This window comes from Diorhabda carinulata, chromosome 4 (genome assembly GCF_026250575.1).
Source record: "Diorhabda carinulata isolate Delta chromosome 4, icDioCari1.1, whole genome shotgun sequence".
Classification (NCBI taxonomy): domain Eukaryota; kingdom Metazoa; phylum Arthropoda; class Insecta; order Coleoptera; family Chrysomelidae; genus Diorhabda; species Diorhabda carinulata.
The window spans coordinates 5,957,834-5,977,142 of NC_079463.1; the positions used below are offsets into that span (position 1 = coordinate 5,957,834).

The following is a 19,309-nucleotide window of genomic DNA, read 5'->3' on the forward strand; positions in this document are numbered from 1 at the left end:
TTGTTGTAATTTAATACAAAATAGTTTCAATGATATTTCACAAATTTGATGTTATGATATTCAATACCTCAATATGGAGACTAGTGACGATTTTTAATCCGTTGAAATTAAGATGCGCCAACTCAAGCCGGTGATATTTCAGGTAAACGAAAAGGTAGTCCAAGTACATAATACAACTCGTGATGGATTCATTACAAGTATTACCTAATTTAGTACCTAATTTAATACCTAATTCACTTTGTAAAGTTGGAAAATCCTAAAATTGAAACCTTTAAATTGCATTTTAACATTAGGTGGATAGTAAACAATTTACAATAGAGAAATGAAGTTTTTCAATTCACGGAAACCGTAAATTGTAAAATTCCACATAACATAATAATGCACCCTTCCAATTGCTTGAAATACTACCCCCAATATTACCACCACTTCTAGGTTAGGTTATGTTATGTTGCATAATCCTCCGTTGCGGAATAGCAAAGAAATCTTTTAGATTGTTACAGACCTGAGGTCTTATTCCATGTTTCTGATCTCTTCTCGTTTTCCTACTTTCTTATGACCATGACTTGATGGCTTTTTGCAAAACCTCTGTAAGATTGTGGTCCTCTGAAAGTAATTGTCCCGCTTTGTTTCGCCAGATGATCAAAATTCGGTGCAATCCCATACTAGCTTTGACTCAATTTCACAAGAATAAACTGCTTGTACGGCTATCTTAGAGGATTAATATCTTTGTAATGCAGTTGCTAAGTTTTGCGCTACAAGCTGCGGAAAATGGAAAGTTCCGAGCCTATTGGGGTAGCGAGCTTAGTTCCTGGACCATATACTCCTACATCTATTTGTACATTTTCCGTATTCAAGCCATCAGTGTAGAATATGAATGAGCCTCGTGGGAACGCAATGTCTACATTTGTCCATTGCCGTCGACTTGTAACATACTGATTATCCGCTAGATTACATTCCAGTCATTATTTTCTTTCAGTTCGGACATCGCCTCGAATTAAAAGAAAACCTACTCATTACGAAGTATCTGTAGTAACCAGAGATGAAGTCGGTGCCTATAAACCTTATTTGTGGGAACAAAGTGTATTTGATAAGGGCCCCATGTTTCGAGAGTGGTTATTAACAAAAGTTGTAAATGGAGAAAGAGCAAGTTATTCTGCACCGAAATTCGCGAGAATGCAGGAAAGGACTAGATCTCAAATGTTAGAAGATATTGTAGCTAATTTACAGAATCACGCTGAAACTGGACAAATACCGAAACCTTACAGGAGGGGTGAGTAAATTATAGGAAAGTATTCTCCGTATTGTAGCTCACTTCTCAAGACTTCACACAATGTTATTTAAGTACGTAGACAAGGAACTTTTTCTATACTAACCGTTTTTTTCTATAATTGAAAGTGGATTAAGATCATCGTATTTCACAACTGTGATTGTCATATTACTGTTTTAATGTTGTGATATTTATTCTTATTTCTTTACAATTTTATGAAAATTAGGATCCTCTTTATTGTTCAAAAAGGAAGAAGAGGAATGTTTGTGTCAACTACAATTATTTGATAATTTGAACATAAAAAAGCTGCTTTTCTAGGATCATGGAGACCAATTGGACATATGCGTCCTTCATCGCCGTTATTGGACAGCGTACGAGACCAATTTGAAGATTACGATCAAATTGCAAAAGATTTCACAAGAATGTTTCTAAATAATGAGTCGAATACCCTAACGAATGCCCAATTGTTCGATGTTAGCTTCTTAGTTGGTCAATCAAAGCAGAAAATCAAACTTGTTGGTGTCAGAGCGATATTGGGAGTAAGTACTCAATAAAAACTACGAACGTTAACAAATTTCAATTTAAATATGAAATAATCGATATTATTTAAATAATTATTTAGGTTAGAAGTCGAGTTTTCCAGGAAATGTTGTACGGAATTCAGACTGGGTTTGGATCTCCCCAAGTTCCTGTAGCAGAACTATTAGCACGTCCTGTTCCAACACTCTTGAGTCCTCAACAAACCCGTCCTAAAAGTAGTAACTTTCTTCAAGTTCCCGATATAGAATCCACTAGACCAAAGAGCGTTCCTAGTTCACCGATGGTTAAAAGAGCTTTTACAAGACTAGGAACGATCACAGCTGGTTGGGGGAGATCTATCAGGAAACATAATGCACAACACCTTTCCGCTGACGATAAGAAAAAATGGACAAGTAGCCAAGACTGTTCAAGTATTACACTCATAATTTTCATATCTACTTATTGATACATTTTATTTCAGATAAAGAAAGTAAAGATAAGGACGGTAAAGATAAACCATCATTATCTCAACTACCCGTTCCGAGGTTAAGCGTTTGTGCAGATGCCCAAAAGGTTGATAGGGCAAAATTAGCTCAAACAGAATTCTCCATTATTGAATTCGATGCTGATACATTCAGGATTCTTCTGGATTATCTTCATACGGGTTCTTGTCCCCTAACGTGTTCTACTATACCCGGCCTTATTTGCGCAGCTGAACATTACGATTTACCAGAACTTTTACAAGCATGTTTCCATCACGCCAAACAGTTTTTGAGAATAGAAGTGGTTTGTTGTATGTTGTGTTCATTAGAAAATTATTATTGGAGATATACTTCAGCTTCTGAATTAGTTAATATGATACTCGCCTTTGTAGAAACTAGGGCTTCCACCTTGTTTCACACAAATGAGTTTCTAAATTTAAGTGAATCTATGGTCCAGATGATAATGTGCAGGTAAATAAAAATAGAATTATTTCGATTATAGATTTTTGCCACGATTTTTTCACTCCCGAACTAACTAGTCACTTATATAGAACATGCAAAGACATTTTACAGGCAACGGAAAGAATATATAAAGTACTAAACATTGATAATATATTGAAACAAATTTCAAACTTCTCCACTATCGAAGAAATTATTAAAAGATGCTTGTGACCCAGGAATCAGATCCAAACATTAAGATATATGATCAAATAGAAGAATACTCTTATACCCGATTCAGGTATGGGCTCCAACGTGTTCGTTAGGGACGACATATCAAGCCAGCGGGAAGAGAATCTTGAGCGTTCAGAATTCGATGTAATGTGGTTTGAAACAACGACTCGAAAAACAACAAAATTCTTCTGCTACAGACCTCCTAGCGATTCTTGCTGATGCTGAAGATTTTACCAACAACCACGGATTGACCCAACTTATCATTGAAACAACCAAAGCCCCTGATCGAGATGGTGACTGACGACTAAGACGGGAAGCTGAAGATTTTGCCAACAACCAAGGTTTGACCCAACTTGTCATTGAACCAACCAGAGTCCCCGATCTAGATGATGACTTTGCTAACCTCTTAAACCTGTTTCTAACAACAGACACTGATCTGTACAACGTAACCGCACATGCATCACTCGGAACATCAGATCACAAACTAATTACAGCAACTTGTACACTAGAAATCCAAACTCGAGATTCACGTAGATCACGTTTGGCATTTTTTATCAACCAAATAGACGCATCTAAAGGATTTCCTTTAAATTATGTTTGCTTTAATTCCAATTACTTTTCAGTTTGTGCAAACGAGATTTCGGAAGTAATCTTAGCAGGTATAGAAGCCTATATTCCTTACTCCTTCAAAAGCTTTGCAGACAAAAATCTATGGGTTGGTAAAAACTGTACTAGAGTAGTCAACAACAAATATGGTGCCTTTCGCAATGGTGCTTAAATCCTAGTGCAAACAGACCATAGATGCTAAATTTTATGAAGTTGAAGATGAAAATAGTGATGTTATCAGGAGGATCAAGTCAGTCAAAACTTGTTAGGATATATCTTTGAAGGGAAAGATGTTTAATATGGTAGCACTGACAAGATCAGCTGATTAGACAGACAACAAATGCTGGAATATTTTGTTTATAATCACACAATTATGTATAAATTCTTAAAGAATATACAGTAGGAAATTGATTAAAGTGTCTTAGTTCTAATATATAATATACATCATGCCCACAAAAGGCGATAAAATCGATGATCAAATTAAGTTAATTAATTTCGACTTTCTTCACTATAGAAACTAATATTGTGGTTCCAGAAATGGAAAAGAATATTCCAAAGATACAGACATTAATGAAATGAGGAAGTAACTAAAGCAAAAGCCTATTTTGAGATCAACGAAAAATCGTTAGTATACAATGGTTGGAAAAGCATCGAACTTGATGTATAAATCAAAATTAGGCCAAAAAAAATGTCTTCTGTTTAGTAGTGATAGTTATTATCAATCAATTTGTCATTACAATAATATGAAATAAATGATTTTTATATTGTGATCATTGAATTTTTTGCAGAAATTTGGAGGTGGCTGAAGTTCGGAAATTCGAGGCGATGCTTGCGTGGGCAAGACATAAAATTCGCACAAAAACTTCAAGCAAACTTGATGCTAAATTAGAATTTAAATGTGTAATGGAGCGACTAGCGAGGGATCTTAAATTATATCGAATAACACCTCAAGAACTCATTAAGGTAACATGATTTTTTTATAGCAACCTAACAAACTTTCCGAAATTTCACAAATTAGACAAGACTAAAACCTAAATTTTCATAACGTTGATTATTTTGTGTTGAAATTAATTCATTTAATATTTAAAAGTGATTCCCAAGTATTCGGTAACAATTCTGGCGGTATGTGGACGAGCATTAAAATGAATTGCTTACCAATAAATTGAGCAAATGGGATCACAGCCTCTAGGAGGACTTCCTCGATGTACCCCCAAGCAGCCAGAGCCCCATTATTTATCAAAAACCAGGTTCGTCCGGGCATGGAAATTAATTTCACCCCAAACCATAACTGACCTCCCACCAAAGGCCGTGATTCACGAATGGTACATTCAGCAATTATTTTCCCTGGTCATCTCCACACTCTGTCTTGATCGTCTGAGTGGTGTAGACCAAATCGAGACTCATCCGTGATTAAAACAGTTCCCCATTGCTCCCGAGGCCAATGTTAATACTAACTCTTCAATGCCCTTTCAGAAGTTAGAGCCCTGTCGCGGGTCGCCTTGATACGATTCATGCTCCCTCAGTCTCCGCCGCGCTTTGTCTGCACTTACACGTATATTTCGGTCCACTTTAAGTCTTTCCCGAACCTCAGGAGCTCTTAAATGTAGGTCTCTCTATACTGACAGCGTAATAAATCGATCATCTACTATCGTTGTTGCCCTTGGTTGCCCACTTGTCCTCCTATCGTAGCTACCAATCTCCCGGAGACGCCGGAGTGCTTCGTGAATAGTAGACTTTGCTACCCCAAGCGTTTGGGCTCCAGCCTTCTCTGGCCAAGGTCAAGGCATGTCAACATTTGAAAGAACCATTATTCTGGACCAAAATATAAAAACATGTCTATTAATCACAGAAAAGGCTTGGTTAATAAATTAATGTTTAAAAAACTACTTAACAGTTTAGAATAGGTCCGACAGGTAAATCAATTTCAAGACAAATACATCAAATATGAGTTTTATCTAATTGTTTATTAATCATGAAGGGATTAATTTAATGGTCTTAGACCCTACATTCAGCTAGAATACCCAAAAATCCAAACACATTGCTGAAAATTATTAATAAGAAAAATGTGATGTGTCCGATTTTTTTTGCTGTTGAGTATGTAATGATAATAAAGAAAATATATATACTTTTTAGGTAGTTCTGCCTTCAAAAGCTATCAAAAATGAACGAATATTAGAAACATTAATGTTTCAAGCAAATTCTGGTATGTACAGAGTTCAGGATTCATATTTAAAGGAATGTACTCAAAGACTGCAAAAACAAGACTCTCGATTTTCAGAAATGGAATCTTTCGATTACAGCAACTAAAGACTAACGAGATATTTAGTGCAGAAGACAATCATTTCATGAAAATCATAATGTATATTAAGAATATCATTACCTGATAAATATTTTATATCTAAATAATGAACGGTATGTTGTGTTATAAACAGAGGTTCATCAAAACAACTATTACCTATATCAATACCATATGATCGTTCAAACATTTGCTAGGTAAATTTTCTAACGAAAAATAAATATACCGATATAAATTTTTTAAATTGACTGTAAAATATCGCGTTAGTTTATATTTTTTCAACATTCATAATTTTAAACTGAGTGATTAGTACAGGGGTTAGAATACAACTACTTAGAACTTCTAAACACTCAATTTACAACTTCTACGAATTGTATAAATCGAATTCGTGTAATTAGATAGTGTCAAATTACATTTCAGAATTTCATAAATTTTCTAATCTCACGATGTTGTAGCTATCCAATAGTAGAGAAAACCTAAGGAGGTTAGATACTCTGGGATCCTTGATACATTTTTAAAATTTGCGCCCTAAATTTGTTGGGGTAACAACATTGTATCTGCTACGTGCAACATTTTACAAATTATATTCATTTGAATAATTAACTAACTTTGTTCCACCTTAGAACCAATAAATGAGTAGATTTTGTATTTTAATGATTCTTTTCTATTCAATGTGTATTCAATTGTGTATTAGCAAACGCAAAAACAAATAACGCAGATGGTCTTCGGCCACATGTAATTGACCACGGTTTTGTTAGATTCAGACCACGAATTTCAAAGATTTGCCTTGTGATTTGTTAATGGCCGTGGTGAATGCAAGACGGATGGGAAATCATCGGAATCCTCGCAATTAGAACTTCCTCACCTCCGAATTTTCCTTTGAGTATCGTTGCGTAAATCACATTGTTCATCAATTACATACCACCAAACGCGTTCCGTTGCACACTTTTAGTTGGATACTAAGGAGCCAACCTTGAATTACGCTTAAGTAAGGCACATGCAAATAAATATCTTGAATGTCGGATTAAATCCTCATTCTTCGAAAACGTCTGCCCCTACATAATCCTGTCGTTTTCCCGGCAAATTTCAATGTGCATCAATATTCGCAAATAATGTCTATTATACCAATACGAACGCATTAATCAGTGCTGCAAAATTTCTATCTAATTATCTATTTGTTGATCTATGGGATTTGCTCGACGATTTCCCATTGCCAACCGAACCGTTCCGCAGACTGCTGCGTTTTGCTCTTGTGATTGAGGAGTTATACTAACGCGGCGCTCTTCACGTGCAATTTCTTGTTCTTTTCCAGTCCTTTCATTGTTGATGATAATATCAGTACGATGAGCTAATACTAACTGGAAACAACCACATCTACCGGTCATTAGAACGTCAAATTTTCAATGAAACTTAACCATAGACAACATTACGTTTAGCTGTTGATGGTTTTTTGTTATAACATTTTTAACAAATGAACGCCTAGACTGATGTTTTAGCTGATAAATTTTTCGTTTTTCTGTTTCGTTATACATTTCATGTCTCGACCCACGGAAACGGAACAAACATGAAGAACGATCCGATTGATGAAAACATTGCAAATGCCACTTTTAGGCAAATAAATTTATCTGGCAAACTAATCCAACAATTTTTGGTTGGAGGATTTTGAGGACCATTTTATGAAACTCTTCTTAGTACCACCCACAAATTTTATGTTTCATGAGTCGTACGTCTGTTAAATTTAAACTTGTTTTTTTTGCAAAAAAATATTCTCTTACCATATCTTATCGAAGTGACTTTTTTTGAGTTAATGAAGAGCAATGTAATTGGAATCATATACAATAATATCTATGAAACTTCAGCTCGAGATTTTTGACAAATAATATAATGAAAATTCAAGAGTGGTCGACCAAAACGTGCAGTAAGATGAGTTATAAATCTTTTGTGTCTTGATTAAATCGGGTGCACCACCTGTAGCTAACTGTAGCAAAAAAGTCAAAATATTACCGAGTTACTTCACACTATATAAGCAATTTGGATGTTTATATATCCCGAATGGATTTGTTGGTATAACAACATCGTGAGATACATTATATCATTACCAAGTTCATTGAAAAATTTGTTTGTTATAAAAACTGCGAATTTTCTGGAAATAAAAATGCACAACTAAAATTGGGAAAACTCTTTGTTTAATTTTATGTGGAATTCTTTATACCAAATTTCGCTTTAACATTTGAATCTTGTTGGTGCGTATTTAGTTCCAGGAGATATCTGAGACGATTGGTATAAAAACAGAAACAATGTGAAACTGATATCGGACGGACATACTGTGAAATTTCTATATCATATGCGCTATCTAAGGACACTCAGTAACACGCACCCATAGCTCCTCGTTGTCGTGTTACTGACCTGTTTTTATTTCTTAACAGATTTCTTCTACAGATGCAAGATAGAAACTACCTTGGTCAATCAAATGAAAACGACCCTTTACAAAATTTATGTCACAAAAAACAGCTACAATTTTGTACATTACGTTTCAATATAATTTCCCGCTTGTATAATTAATTTTTCTTTGTGGGAATTTTTTCATTCCGCTCTCGTAGAATAGAACTGGGTGATAGTTTGTCTGATTCGCTTACCTCCGAGTTCTTCTCTAAGTGCTCCAAACACATGACGATAACTCTAGAGTGTAAGCTGGATGATCAAATATTTTCCAGTCAATTTCCATCAGTTTCTACTGAGCTTGAGGTACTGTTTGATTCTTGGCGTCGTTGCGGATTGAATAATCTCTTTATCGTCAATACCGAAACCCGAATAGATTCAAGAGACGTCACTAGTAAATTGCGTTGATGACTTAACGTCCTATATCAATAGGGCCCCTCTCCAATCCTAAAAAATCGTAGTCAACACTTTCCACACAGACATTTCGAGTTTTTTCCGCTTTTCTTTTCTCACTCAATACTTTTTTAGAAATGAGTAGGAAGCAATCGAGGAATGCGAACTCGCGCGGGTTTTTGTTCATCACCCTTTGCAACTACTTCTGATCATTGATTGGACACTTCCATAGCTAACAAGACTACAAATGCCCTTTCATACTCGCAAATACTTTAAGCTCGTTTATACTTGATTTATCCTCGAATATTACGAGAAACCTATTTAAATGTTAAGGGCATTGTCGTACAAAACTAAAATTTTGGCCGGCAACATACACAAAGTTTGACAGTACCAAACAGTTTATTGTGAATAAATATATGACTACCAGGAGCAAAGTCAGAATATACAAGACCTGTGTGAGACCAGTAATGACATACGCGATAGAGGCCAGAGCAGAGAACACAATAACTTAAGGAGATATGTGATATCCAGGATGTAGTGAGATGGGCGATAAATCGGCGAAGGGAATGGAGAGACCACGTGGACAGAAAAACCGAATATATCCCGACCACCAGGACGACCACCTACAAGTTGGTATAAAAGCTGGTCTTCATCATCCCAGCTGCAGCTAGGCAACCATTGATGCAAACACATGATTAAGTCCTAACGTACGATGAAGAAGAAGAAGATATGTTGTCTAAAAAATTTATCTGCCCTAAATGACAGTCGCCATAGTATTCATTGTTGACAAAGTTTGCAAACATTCAGGTCCTCAAATTCTGAAAATCCTCACTAAAATTTGTCTATCGATTTTTCAATAATCAAATTTTATATTTATTTGGAATATTTTTGAGTATTGTATCAGAAAAATTACGTGAGATATTCTCAAAAAATATCAATGACTGCATATCGTTTCAGTTGAAGAAATTTTCATCAATCTTGAGAATTAGCACGAATTTGAAACTGAGAAGATTTAACACATAATCAACCCTTAAATAATTACATTTAGTTTCGCATATACTATGAAAAATACAATAGAAAATTGTAAGAAATTTTCAAAACAAAAAGTTATGAAGTACTTGTATGGGTGGAAAAATGAAAAGCCATTGATTATGATATATATTCAGTTAAAAGATTTTGCTAAAAAAACTATTATGTGTATGTTTAGTAGTGATAATTCGAATATTTATACAGTGCTCTTATAAAGCTTCTCACTTCCTCTGAAAATGACAATTCCTTGAGCCTTTGTTCCCGTGCTTATGATCCTTGGCTAGGTTCTATGTATGTTTCTGTTCCTTCGTCCTGTGCAAATATGATATATCATCAATTTGGCATATTTTTGTTATTATCAGTGTCCTTCATTATAACTTTTATGCCCTCATCTCATATGGACTTCCTATGCAAACTTGTTATTGTGACGTAATTTTTGTTGTTACTATGTAACCTTCTAGTTATTTTGATTAGATTTTTTCTTCGCTGTTAGATCGCTAAAAGATCTCCTCTATTATTTCTATCGTCTTTTTATAGATTAATGAAGTCAGGTACAATTTTCTCGTATTGTTTTCGTTCATGTTTGACTCATTCTTAAGATGGCCGGCCTCTTATGTCTCTCTATTAGGAGAAAATCTCTTCCAATTTTCTTCTCAATCTTATTCCCATGATTCTAGTAAATTTTTTCGCTGCGTTGCTCGATAAGGTAATGGGTCTTATGAATAAATGATTACTATGTACCAGCCTTTGTATGTTATCTCGGTTTTTATCATATTATTTAATATATGTGTACTTTATTGCCTTTTCCGTAACATCTCATTCGTTACCTTATCATGCCCTAGTACCTTACCCTTTTTATTTTTACTTATAGCATTTCGTATCTTTATAATTTCCCTAATGTTCCTTTGTGATTACTATACCTTTATTCTCTTCTTTCTTTTCAGCATTATGTTTTTTTATTGTTGTTTCGTCATCATGCCAAAGAAAAGCTTTTCATATTTCTGTATGCTGTTAAAAGTTTCTGTCCAAAGTCTTTCCGTGTATTTTGCTCTTTTTCCTCAATTACATTTTTTTGACTTTTGTTCTTTCTAGCTTGTATTTTTCATAGTTTTCTTCCTTATTGTGAAAAATCGTAATGATATTTACCATCAGCAGCAACTAAACCATACACAAAATCAATGTTTGCTAAGATAGCTTTTCCTTTAGAATGGAACGAGGTCAAACTTATTTCAAAATGGTTTCTATGAATGAAAGAATAGTACCTTCATAATTTTCAAAATATCATTGCTTTTTTTTTTTCTTTTTCTCAATCTCCTCATTTGATTTATAGCCACGTATTACCCACATCGCTGAAAAGTGGCAGAAGCTGGCAGTGTAGCTACGGTCAGCCAGTGTACCAACTTTTCGCGTTGTCTTTTTCTCTTGTCTTTATAAATCCATATATACAGTTATTATGGGTGGTTAATGTAGTCATACCGAAGTTAACACACACCTTCAAGATTATTTCGACGAGGGGAAAGAAAGATATATATATATATATATAGAGCGCAGAGCGGATGTTGATCTTCTGAATAATCGCATCCGAAACCAGTTCCTTTATCATGAACTTTCGTGAGACCATTAGCAAAAATCGGACATAGATACTGAACGGACATGCACTCTTCTCCGTAAACCTTAGTCAGTTGCCGATGGATCTCCACGGGCGGTAACTTATGTAGAGAAACCGGATAACTGCTAGAATCTCGCACTAGAGATCGAGGAAAACACTTTTTCTGTGAGGTAGCTACAAAACTTTCAAACTCCTCATATCAAGTCACAATTTAGACTTATTACTAACTAGACACTCTTTAGATGAATTGAGATTTGAACAAATCATTGGTATGTTGTCATTTTACGTTATGTAAATGGTTATATTAAGGTAATATGACTTATCGAAAATGGTAAGTTACTTAAGAAAAATTCATGTTCTTACTTGGACAGTATGTGTACATTGTGAAACTTGTATGCTAGCTATTTCTGAAACTGTGATTAAATCTAAGACCTCGGCTAATTTTTTAAAATGCAATATTAGAGAAAATCAATGGCATTTGAAATAAATTGAAATTAAATATGACAATATATATATTTTCCCATTTTTAATGTTATAAAAATGAATACCAAACTGACATTTTAACAGCGATATTCTAAAATATTAAATATTCTATTTTTGTCATTGTAGCTTGTAGTATTATAATGAATGTTACGCACCCAGAAAATTCTTCAGTAAAATCGGAGTTATATATGGTTACAAAATAATTTCTTTATTTTGTCGACAATAATATAGCATTAATTGTTTAATGTTTAAAAAAAAAATTATGTTGAATTAATATTGCATTATATTACATAAATTTTATAGTAACTGTGATTGTTAACACAAATATTTTGATTGTTGTTCTTTGTGTGCCCATTAATTGTTTAACATAACACTTGTAAATTCTACAATAATTATTTTAAATAACCGGACAGAGATTGTCGTAGGTGGACGATATTTGTTGTCATATGTATAATTATATTTGTTAACAAGATTGAACTTTGTATTATTTCCACATACACCCGTTATTCAGTAGCATCCACTTCCCACAAAGTTAATCAGGGTTGACCAAAACATGGCCGTGTCCTCCGATCATTGGGTTTGAGTTAAAAGAATTGAATTAAGACCAAGTTCAAACACGAAACTTGTGACTACACTACTCGGCTAACTTCAGTTTGCTCTTTAATGTGTATCGTGTTTAGAAAATTAAAGGTTTCATTTTGAAAAGTAAGCATATAAACTCCTCACAAAGTAGCACGATTGTGTGAATGCGCGCTTCGACATTCATTCAACTCTTATTTATTTGTGTTCATTCGAATAGAGATCATTTTATATAACAACAAGCAACACATGGTTTAGTGTCTTGTTCCTAATTAATTTCTGTGTAGAATCCTAAATAGTTTTTAGATATTTTCAATCAGATCTATTGCTCTAAATCTGGATCAAATGAGCTGCTGTAGGTATAGTAAAAATATACTGCGAGATTGACGCTATATATTTTGAGATAGTAAAGAAAATGCACTTTCTTGGCAGATAAAAACATAGACCAGGAATCATAAGACAAAGTTTGACAATATCCAAGCAATGAAAATCGAAGAGCTCTCTCCGTCGAGACGAAAGAATCCATAATTCACATAGTCACATTAGATTCGAAAATGAGTTTTAGAAAACATGTGAGAAAAGAAGCAGACGAAGTATCAACAATCTCTAAGCTAGGTGTCCGACTGTCATTAAGAAGAGACTGATGATGTCAGTCACAAATTCATTATTTCTATACGGCACTGAGGTATGGGAAGAGACTACGCAGAAAGAGGTCCAGCGTAAAAGAATAGCCAGGGTACAACGCAGAGCCCCCCTTCTTAGAGTATGCAGTGCATATCGTTCAGTATCACAACCAGCAGTATTAGCAATGCGGAAACCATCTCAGTAGATCTGCTAGCACTCGAACGCAAAGAGTCGTGACCATGGACCAATGGCAACAGAGGATACGGATATTATCTGTCTCATACAAAAATTGTCGGTTTCTAATGTTCACTTTGATATTAAATAATCGTACAAAAAACCTTAATACCAGGAGTGTAGTAATATAATGGTATCCAGACATCAAAAGAAACCACTTTGTACCATTACATTACTACACTTCTGGTATTATGGTTTTCTTTTTGTACGATTATTTAATATCAAAGTGAACATTAGAAACCGACATTTTTGAATGAGACAGACGTCCATATATCAGAAGAAACCACTTCTAAAAACCACCCCTACCCAATCCCTGCAGAGGAAAAACACTCCTATATCAGGGCTATTCCAGAGATGAAACTAACTTCCTCACCTCACAAAAATGATAATACATAGCTAGGAGTGGGTGAAGTGGAACCTCATCCACGACCTTAAAAAGGCCTCACGAGGACTCTTTAATTGCAATGCTATCAAACTCAAAATATTCGTTTATATTTGAAATGAAATAAAAACCTAAAAAATATTGGCCACACTCGTTATAGACTGTCAACACTGCTTTGCGCAATTTTTATAACTTTATCTACAAATTTCGGGAAACAGGTTTTAATGAATGTACTGCAAACGCCTACAAATTCGTAGAACATAGTAGTTATGAGATTCCAATGACTTCTAAAGGTTTCATAAAAAAAATGTTTGTGAATTAATTTTTTCATTACAATGGTTGACGCCGTGATTCAACACAACACAAAATTTACTGCACTCAACTATTTTGAATTCTTGTACGTAATAAATAATTTGAAATGTTTGCCAAATATCGAGCTTTTGAAACACTGTAATGATATTACTTCGAGAGATGGAATCTTATGAGCTTTACAAAGAACTACAACTTTTAGCGTCTAATCTACCAAACTTCCACACAGCTTGCACAGAAAGCAGTTTTTCTAAGTTAAAAATTATCTAAAACTACTTAAGAAACAATATGAAGTAGAACCGACTATCTGGTCTCTATCGAAGCAGATTTACCAGTAGAAATTGATTAAAATCCTTATTAGAGTACTTCAGTAAAGGAAAAAGCCAAAGAACATTACTTTTGTCAAAAAATAACTCAAGCCATAAAATGAAATCTTTTTCTAATTTAAATGCTTTTGAATATTTTTATTAATTTCAATATTAAACAATATTATTTCACTATCATGAGTAGGCATTTCGTATCAAAGCATGTTTGGTAAGATAAATTTATTAAGTAGCTCTTAGGAACGAAAGAAAAGGGGCCCCGCTGATGCGATTTTGACCACGTCTATATTATTAGTCTACGCTACGCTACTGCTAGCATTTTACTATATTTATGGACTTTTATTCAGACCAATTGCCTTATTAGGCACAATTATTATGAGTTTACCAAAACTAATTTATGGCGAAAAGAACTTCCCATAGAGGAAAGTTCCAAGGGCACAAGCTTGGCCCAGGCTTGGCCCAACTATGCAGAGCTCTGGGCTAAGCTTGTAAGCCAGGCTTGGCCCAATCTTGGTAAAACTCTGGAGTGATAACGATGGGCTAAGCTTGGTCGCCAAGACTGGGCCATGCTTAAATGCCAGGGCTGGGGCAACCTTAACTGCCAGAACTGAGCCAAGCTCAACTGCCAGGACCGGGCAAAGGTTAAATACAAAGACTTATTAAATAACTTTTTCTTTATTTCATTTCTTTATTTATTTTTTATTCAATATAATGTTTTTGATTTCAAAAATAAGCAAACATAAATTTTTATATTTAATCTTACTCTTACTATAATTAAAATCATAATAATATCAGTTAATTAGTTACATAAAAATATTCACTAACTCAACCACTTAAATTATGATTATTAAACGCTTGTAGATTACACAAGTCTGTACCACTATCGTTAACCTCACTCACAGAGCTGATGCTCACAATTAAATTATTTAAGCTTTGCCCGTTCACAATTGAGTTAGTTTTTTTCTCTATTCAATGCACGTTCACTTTGAACTTGAAGATACAGTAGTAATTTAGTAGTAATAAATAATAAAATTGTTATAAGAAACACATACACTGAATAAACTGGAGATCGGATTGATCAGACCCATAATAATATACTCGAACCACACCGTATGTGACCGAACAGTCGAAGCTTGGGTCCCCAATGAATGACTAAGGCTGGGTTAACCAGGATTGACCCAATCTTGGTCCAAGCTTGGGTAATCATTGGTATGGCCAAGGCTGGGTCAACCAACCTTGGCCCGAGCCTGGGTTGACAATAAATGGCCAAGGCTGGGATACCCGGCCTTGGCTCAAGCTTGGGTAATCATTGGTATGGCCGAAGCTGAGGTAAGTAGCTTGGCCCACGCATGGGCCAATTCAGGTACGCCGAAGCAGGCTTCCCAGAACTGGCCCAGGCTTGCCCCCTTTGTCAACTCTGGGGTTTCCTGTTGTCCAAATAAACATGAATCTTTTAAATCAATATTAACCTTGAATTTTTCTATTACTATATTATCCAAACCACTAGTTTTGTTGAATAGTTTAAAATATCTCTGCTCATAAAATATTAATACTATTTACTAGAATTATACTTTGATATTAATACTACATACTCAAAATGATAATCTCCGTAATAATAAACGAAGTTTAATAAACGCTGAAATTGCTCTACTCAATCCTAAATAAACAGAATTATAATCCAAATATAACATATAAAGAGATATCATTTTGTAATTTATTGCTACCAGTATAGATTGCGAATTTTCGTTCACAAGAGATTCTCACTTTATTTAGTTATTTTAATTTACAACTTTCATATACCTAAAGATAAAAATGCAATTAATTATCATGTTGCGAATCAAACCAGTGATTTATGAATTAACGATTGCCATATAAATATAACATACGAGTTGTTATCACACCTAAATCTGTAAATAGTAATGAAATAAAGAAAAATTTCAACGGAGCGTTTTGTGCACGTAGATAGTAAGTTGACAAATCTAACACAAAACTGATTAATTTGATGTTGGTATTCAATATCGAGTTTCTATCATTTAATTAAAAGTGAAGAAGCTAAACAGAAGTTTAGCGTTCAAGATGGCTGTTGCATATGGCTAACGGTAATATCCGCTCTAACATTGGCGTACTACGTGAATATTATGTACTAACGAATAATATAATAAATTATAGCTTAAAAAAATATTACTGTTACTATCATAAAAGCGGGCGGTACTTTATATGACATTTTTATTTTGAAATCAATAATTCTGAGTCTGATTCCCAGTAAAAAGCCTGTCCGAATGATTTTTTCGATTATTGAAAGCTGTTCTGTAAGTGGGACTCTTCTTTCCATTATTCGTTTTTTCTTCTTTTTCTCTTATATAGATATTTGAATTATAATTGGGGTACGTATCTATAAGACAGCTTAGTTGGTAAAGTTTCTGAGGTGCAATCACTAGATCTCGGCTCGATTGCTATTTTGGGTCGTCAGAATTATTTTTCAGTTGCCGAAAATTACTTACTAAGTAGGTCTTTCGTTTTCTCTATTCTCCATGTCTCCATTCACAAAACTCGTTCAAAATTTTGATATTAAAATTAAGGATTCGATGTCACTCATCATAATTTTTTTAGAAGTTTCATTCCGAAACTCGGAATTAGTTTAAAAACCACGCTTCTATAATAGTGACCTTGATTTCCTAATCAGTAATTTTATTCTAATGACAAAAATTATTTTTCACTTTTTAGCTTGTTTATGGCTAGAAATTTTTTTGAACTATAATTTATTTTTTACTTTTTAATTCAATTTGCTATTTTAAAATCGTCTTTAATATGTTCAGATGTGTTGATGGTTGCATCTTGGTTTTGTAAGTTTAGGACGGAGCGCTTACGTAGCTCGCCCACTAGATCTTTCATGCAAAGGATACAAAATAAATTTATAAATCCTGGCGAATCTAATCAAAATATAATTAGATATTTCCATCGAATTTTCTACCTCGCAGAAAACTAATCAAAATCATAATTTTGTTAATGAAAACCTAATAGTCATAATCATGGGATGATTCTCAAAAATTCTTGACAGGTAAATTTCGGGCATTTCAGAATAACTTCAGGAATTATTCCTCCTTTTATTCTGATATCAACATTTGAGCTAGCGTATTGATTAATATATTCCTTATTATAATATAATTTTTGAATGCAAAAAATTATCAGCATTCGTTTCTAAGGTAAATCACCTCAACAAACAATAGTTTTTTTTTATCGTAGTCATCTAAATTTCTAGGAAACGCAGTATTAAATGTCCAATTTAAACCAACTGAGCGGTGAATCTCCAATCCAATCTATTTGTAATAGATAATTAGGAAACTCGACACTTAATTAGATCGATTTAATGATTAGTCGGTGCTTTTTCAAATCTCTACAAATATTTTAGAAGTTTTGATAGTTAAATAGAATAAGCTGCAAAGTAATATTGTTTCTTTTTAATATTATACTTGCATTCTATTTGTTCAATGAATTCGCAGATGATTCGATAATTATTAATTCATAATATTCAGCTACTAAGACGAATTGGCAATGTGACACGTACCGCTGGAAACAATAAAGAAAAAAAAGCAGCGTCAAGATGAATTTATTAAAAGAAATTACAAAAAGGATTCGAAAAAGGATCTCTGTAAGTGCCAATCTTGATCAATGCATTTACGGGAACGATTCTCAACGGTCCGGCGGAGCATGTCAAGCTGTCCGCGAAGAGTTTCAATTGCAGTTCAGAGGGCGGAAGGGTGCGTGGCTCTATCCATTCTCCAAAATGAACATTAAGTTACCCCCGCACACATAGCGCGTAGTGCAACGAATCTCCATCCTCCATGAAATGACGGATGTTGGATCGTTGTCCATTTGCCCACGTAAATCTTCGAGTATTTTCAGATAACTTTGGTCCTTCACGTGACCCTCAAAAAGTACGGACCCGCGAGACCTGCCTCATGGATACCTGCCCCAACACACACCCCAGGTTTATTTCTTCTTGAGGACTTGAAGTGAGGTGACTTCTAATCCCAGTTGTCTTGTTACTTCATTTATGGATTTTTTAGATATTCATTATGCAACTGTGATAAGAACTCCTTAGATAGGAAGGACCTCGTTGTAGATTTACATCCAGTTGATTTCATTGACCCAGCTGGCTCTATCAATATTTCGTGCTGGGATCAAAAATAAGGTATTGGTTGCACATTTTTCGTATTAACCATTTGGTATAAATCATCAAAAACTAATTCAAATAAAACAAAAGGTATTCTGCATTTCAAATTCAAGTATTTCAAATGAATCGTATCTCTGAGAATTAGAAACGATCAGAATTCTTAAACATTTTTCTGTGGAGAAAATGACTGAAGGTTTAAAAGAGCTGAGTAATATTTGTAGATGTTATTTGAGCTAATGGAATTTCGCGAAAAAATAACAAGTTTACAAAAGTATATTATTGGAAGGATATGAATGAATCCACTCATAGGAGAAGCCTGGGGATATGTTAACATTATCATAGAAGGGATAAAAATTTGTGTATCGTTCAAACTGTACATTGTATAGCTTTCTCGCTTTACCTAAGGACAATAATTTCACCGTGTATCGATTTCGTAGGCGGAGTAGGCAAGTTTACATCAGGTAAACAAAAAAAAACATTTTTATTACTATAAGCAAATTCATTTCTAGAAAATTTCCTTTTGAATTGGTTTATAATATAACTCCAGTACAGCATTTTTAGAAATTATGTATAACAATGTATATAAGAAGGCAGCTATAAATATGTATTAGTAATAATATTCATTTCTTGAGAACTGCCAATTTCTTGATATTTATAAAAATATATGAATCAATGGATCACATACTAAAAAAATATCGAAAATAAAATTTGCTTTTACCACACAAAGTTTTCTATCCTGAACTGCTAAAAATTTTAATATATGGAAACGAAACTATCAAAATCATCCGCCATTTTGTCTTGATGGACAAACATTGTGAGATAGTGAGCATCATCCGCCATTTTGAGATAGTGAGCGATTCTATCGAATTTCAGCTATTTCAACACATCG

General features: G+C 34.1%; 1 protein-coding gene across 2 annotated transcripts in view; it reads left to right on the forward strand.

Annotated features, from left to right (window-relative positions):
• Positions 1 to 12,267, forward strand: part of LOC130892771 (uncharacterized) — a 90,990-nt gene extending 78,723 nt beyond the window's left edge. The window contains exons 13-18 of one of the 2 annotated variants that reach the window (XM_057798376.1): positions 977 to 1,270; positions 1,586 to 1,806; positions 1,890 to 2,217; positions 2,268 to 2,739; positions 4,335 to 4,509; positions 5,680 to 12,267. In XM_057798376.1, the coding sequence (XP_057654359.1) occupies positions 977 to 1,270; positions 1,586 to 1,806; positions 1,890 to 2,217; positions 2,268 to 2,739; positions 4,335 to 4,509; positions 5,680 to 5,853 (1,664 nt within the window). In that variant the 3' untranslated portion in view covers positions 5,854 to 12,267. The remainder of the gene's footprint in view (positions 1 to 976; positions 1,271 to 1,585; positions 1,807 to 1,889; positions 2,218 to 2,267; positions 2,740 to 4,334; positions 4,510 to 5,679) is intronic. The other variant, XM_057798377.1, reaches the window with a different exon arrangement.
• The last annotated feature ends 7,042 nt before the right edge of the window (positions 12,268 to 19,309 follow it).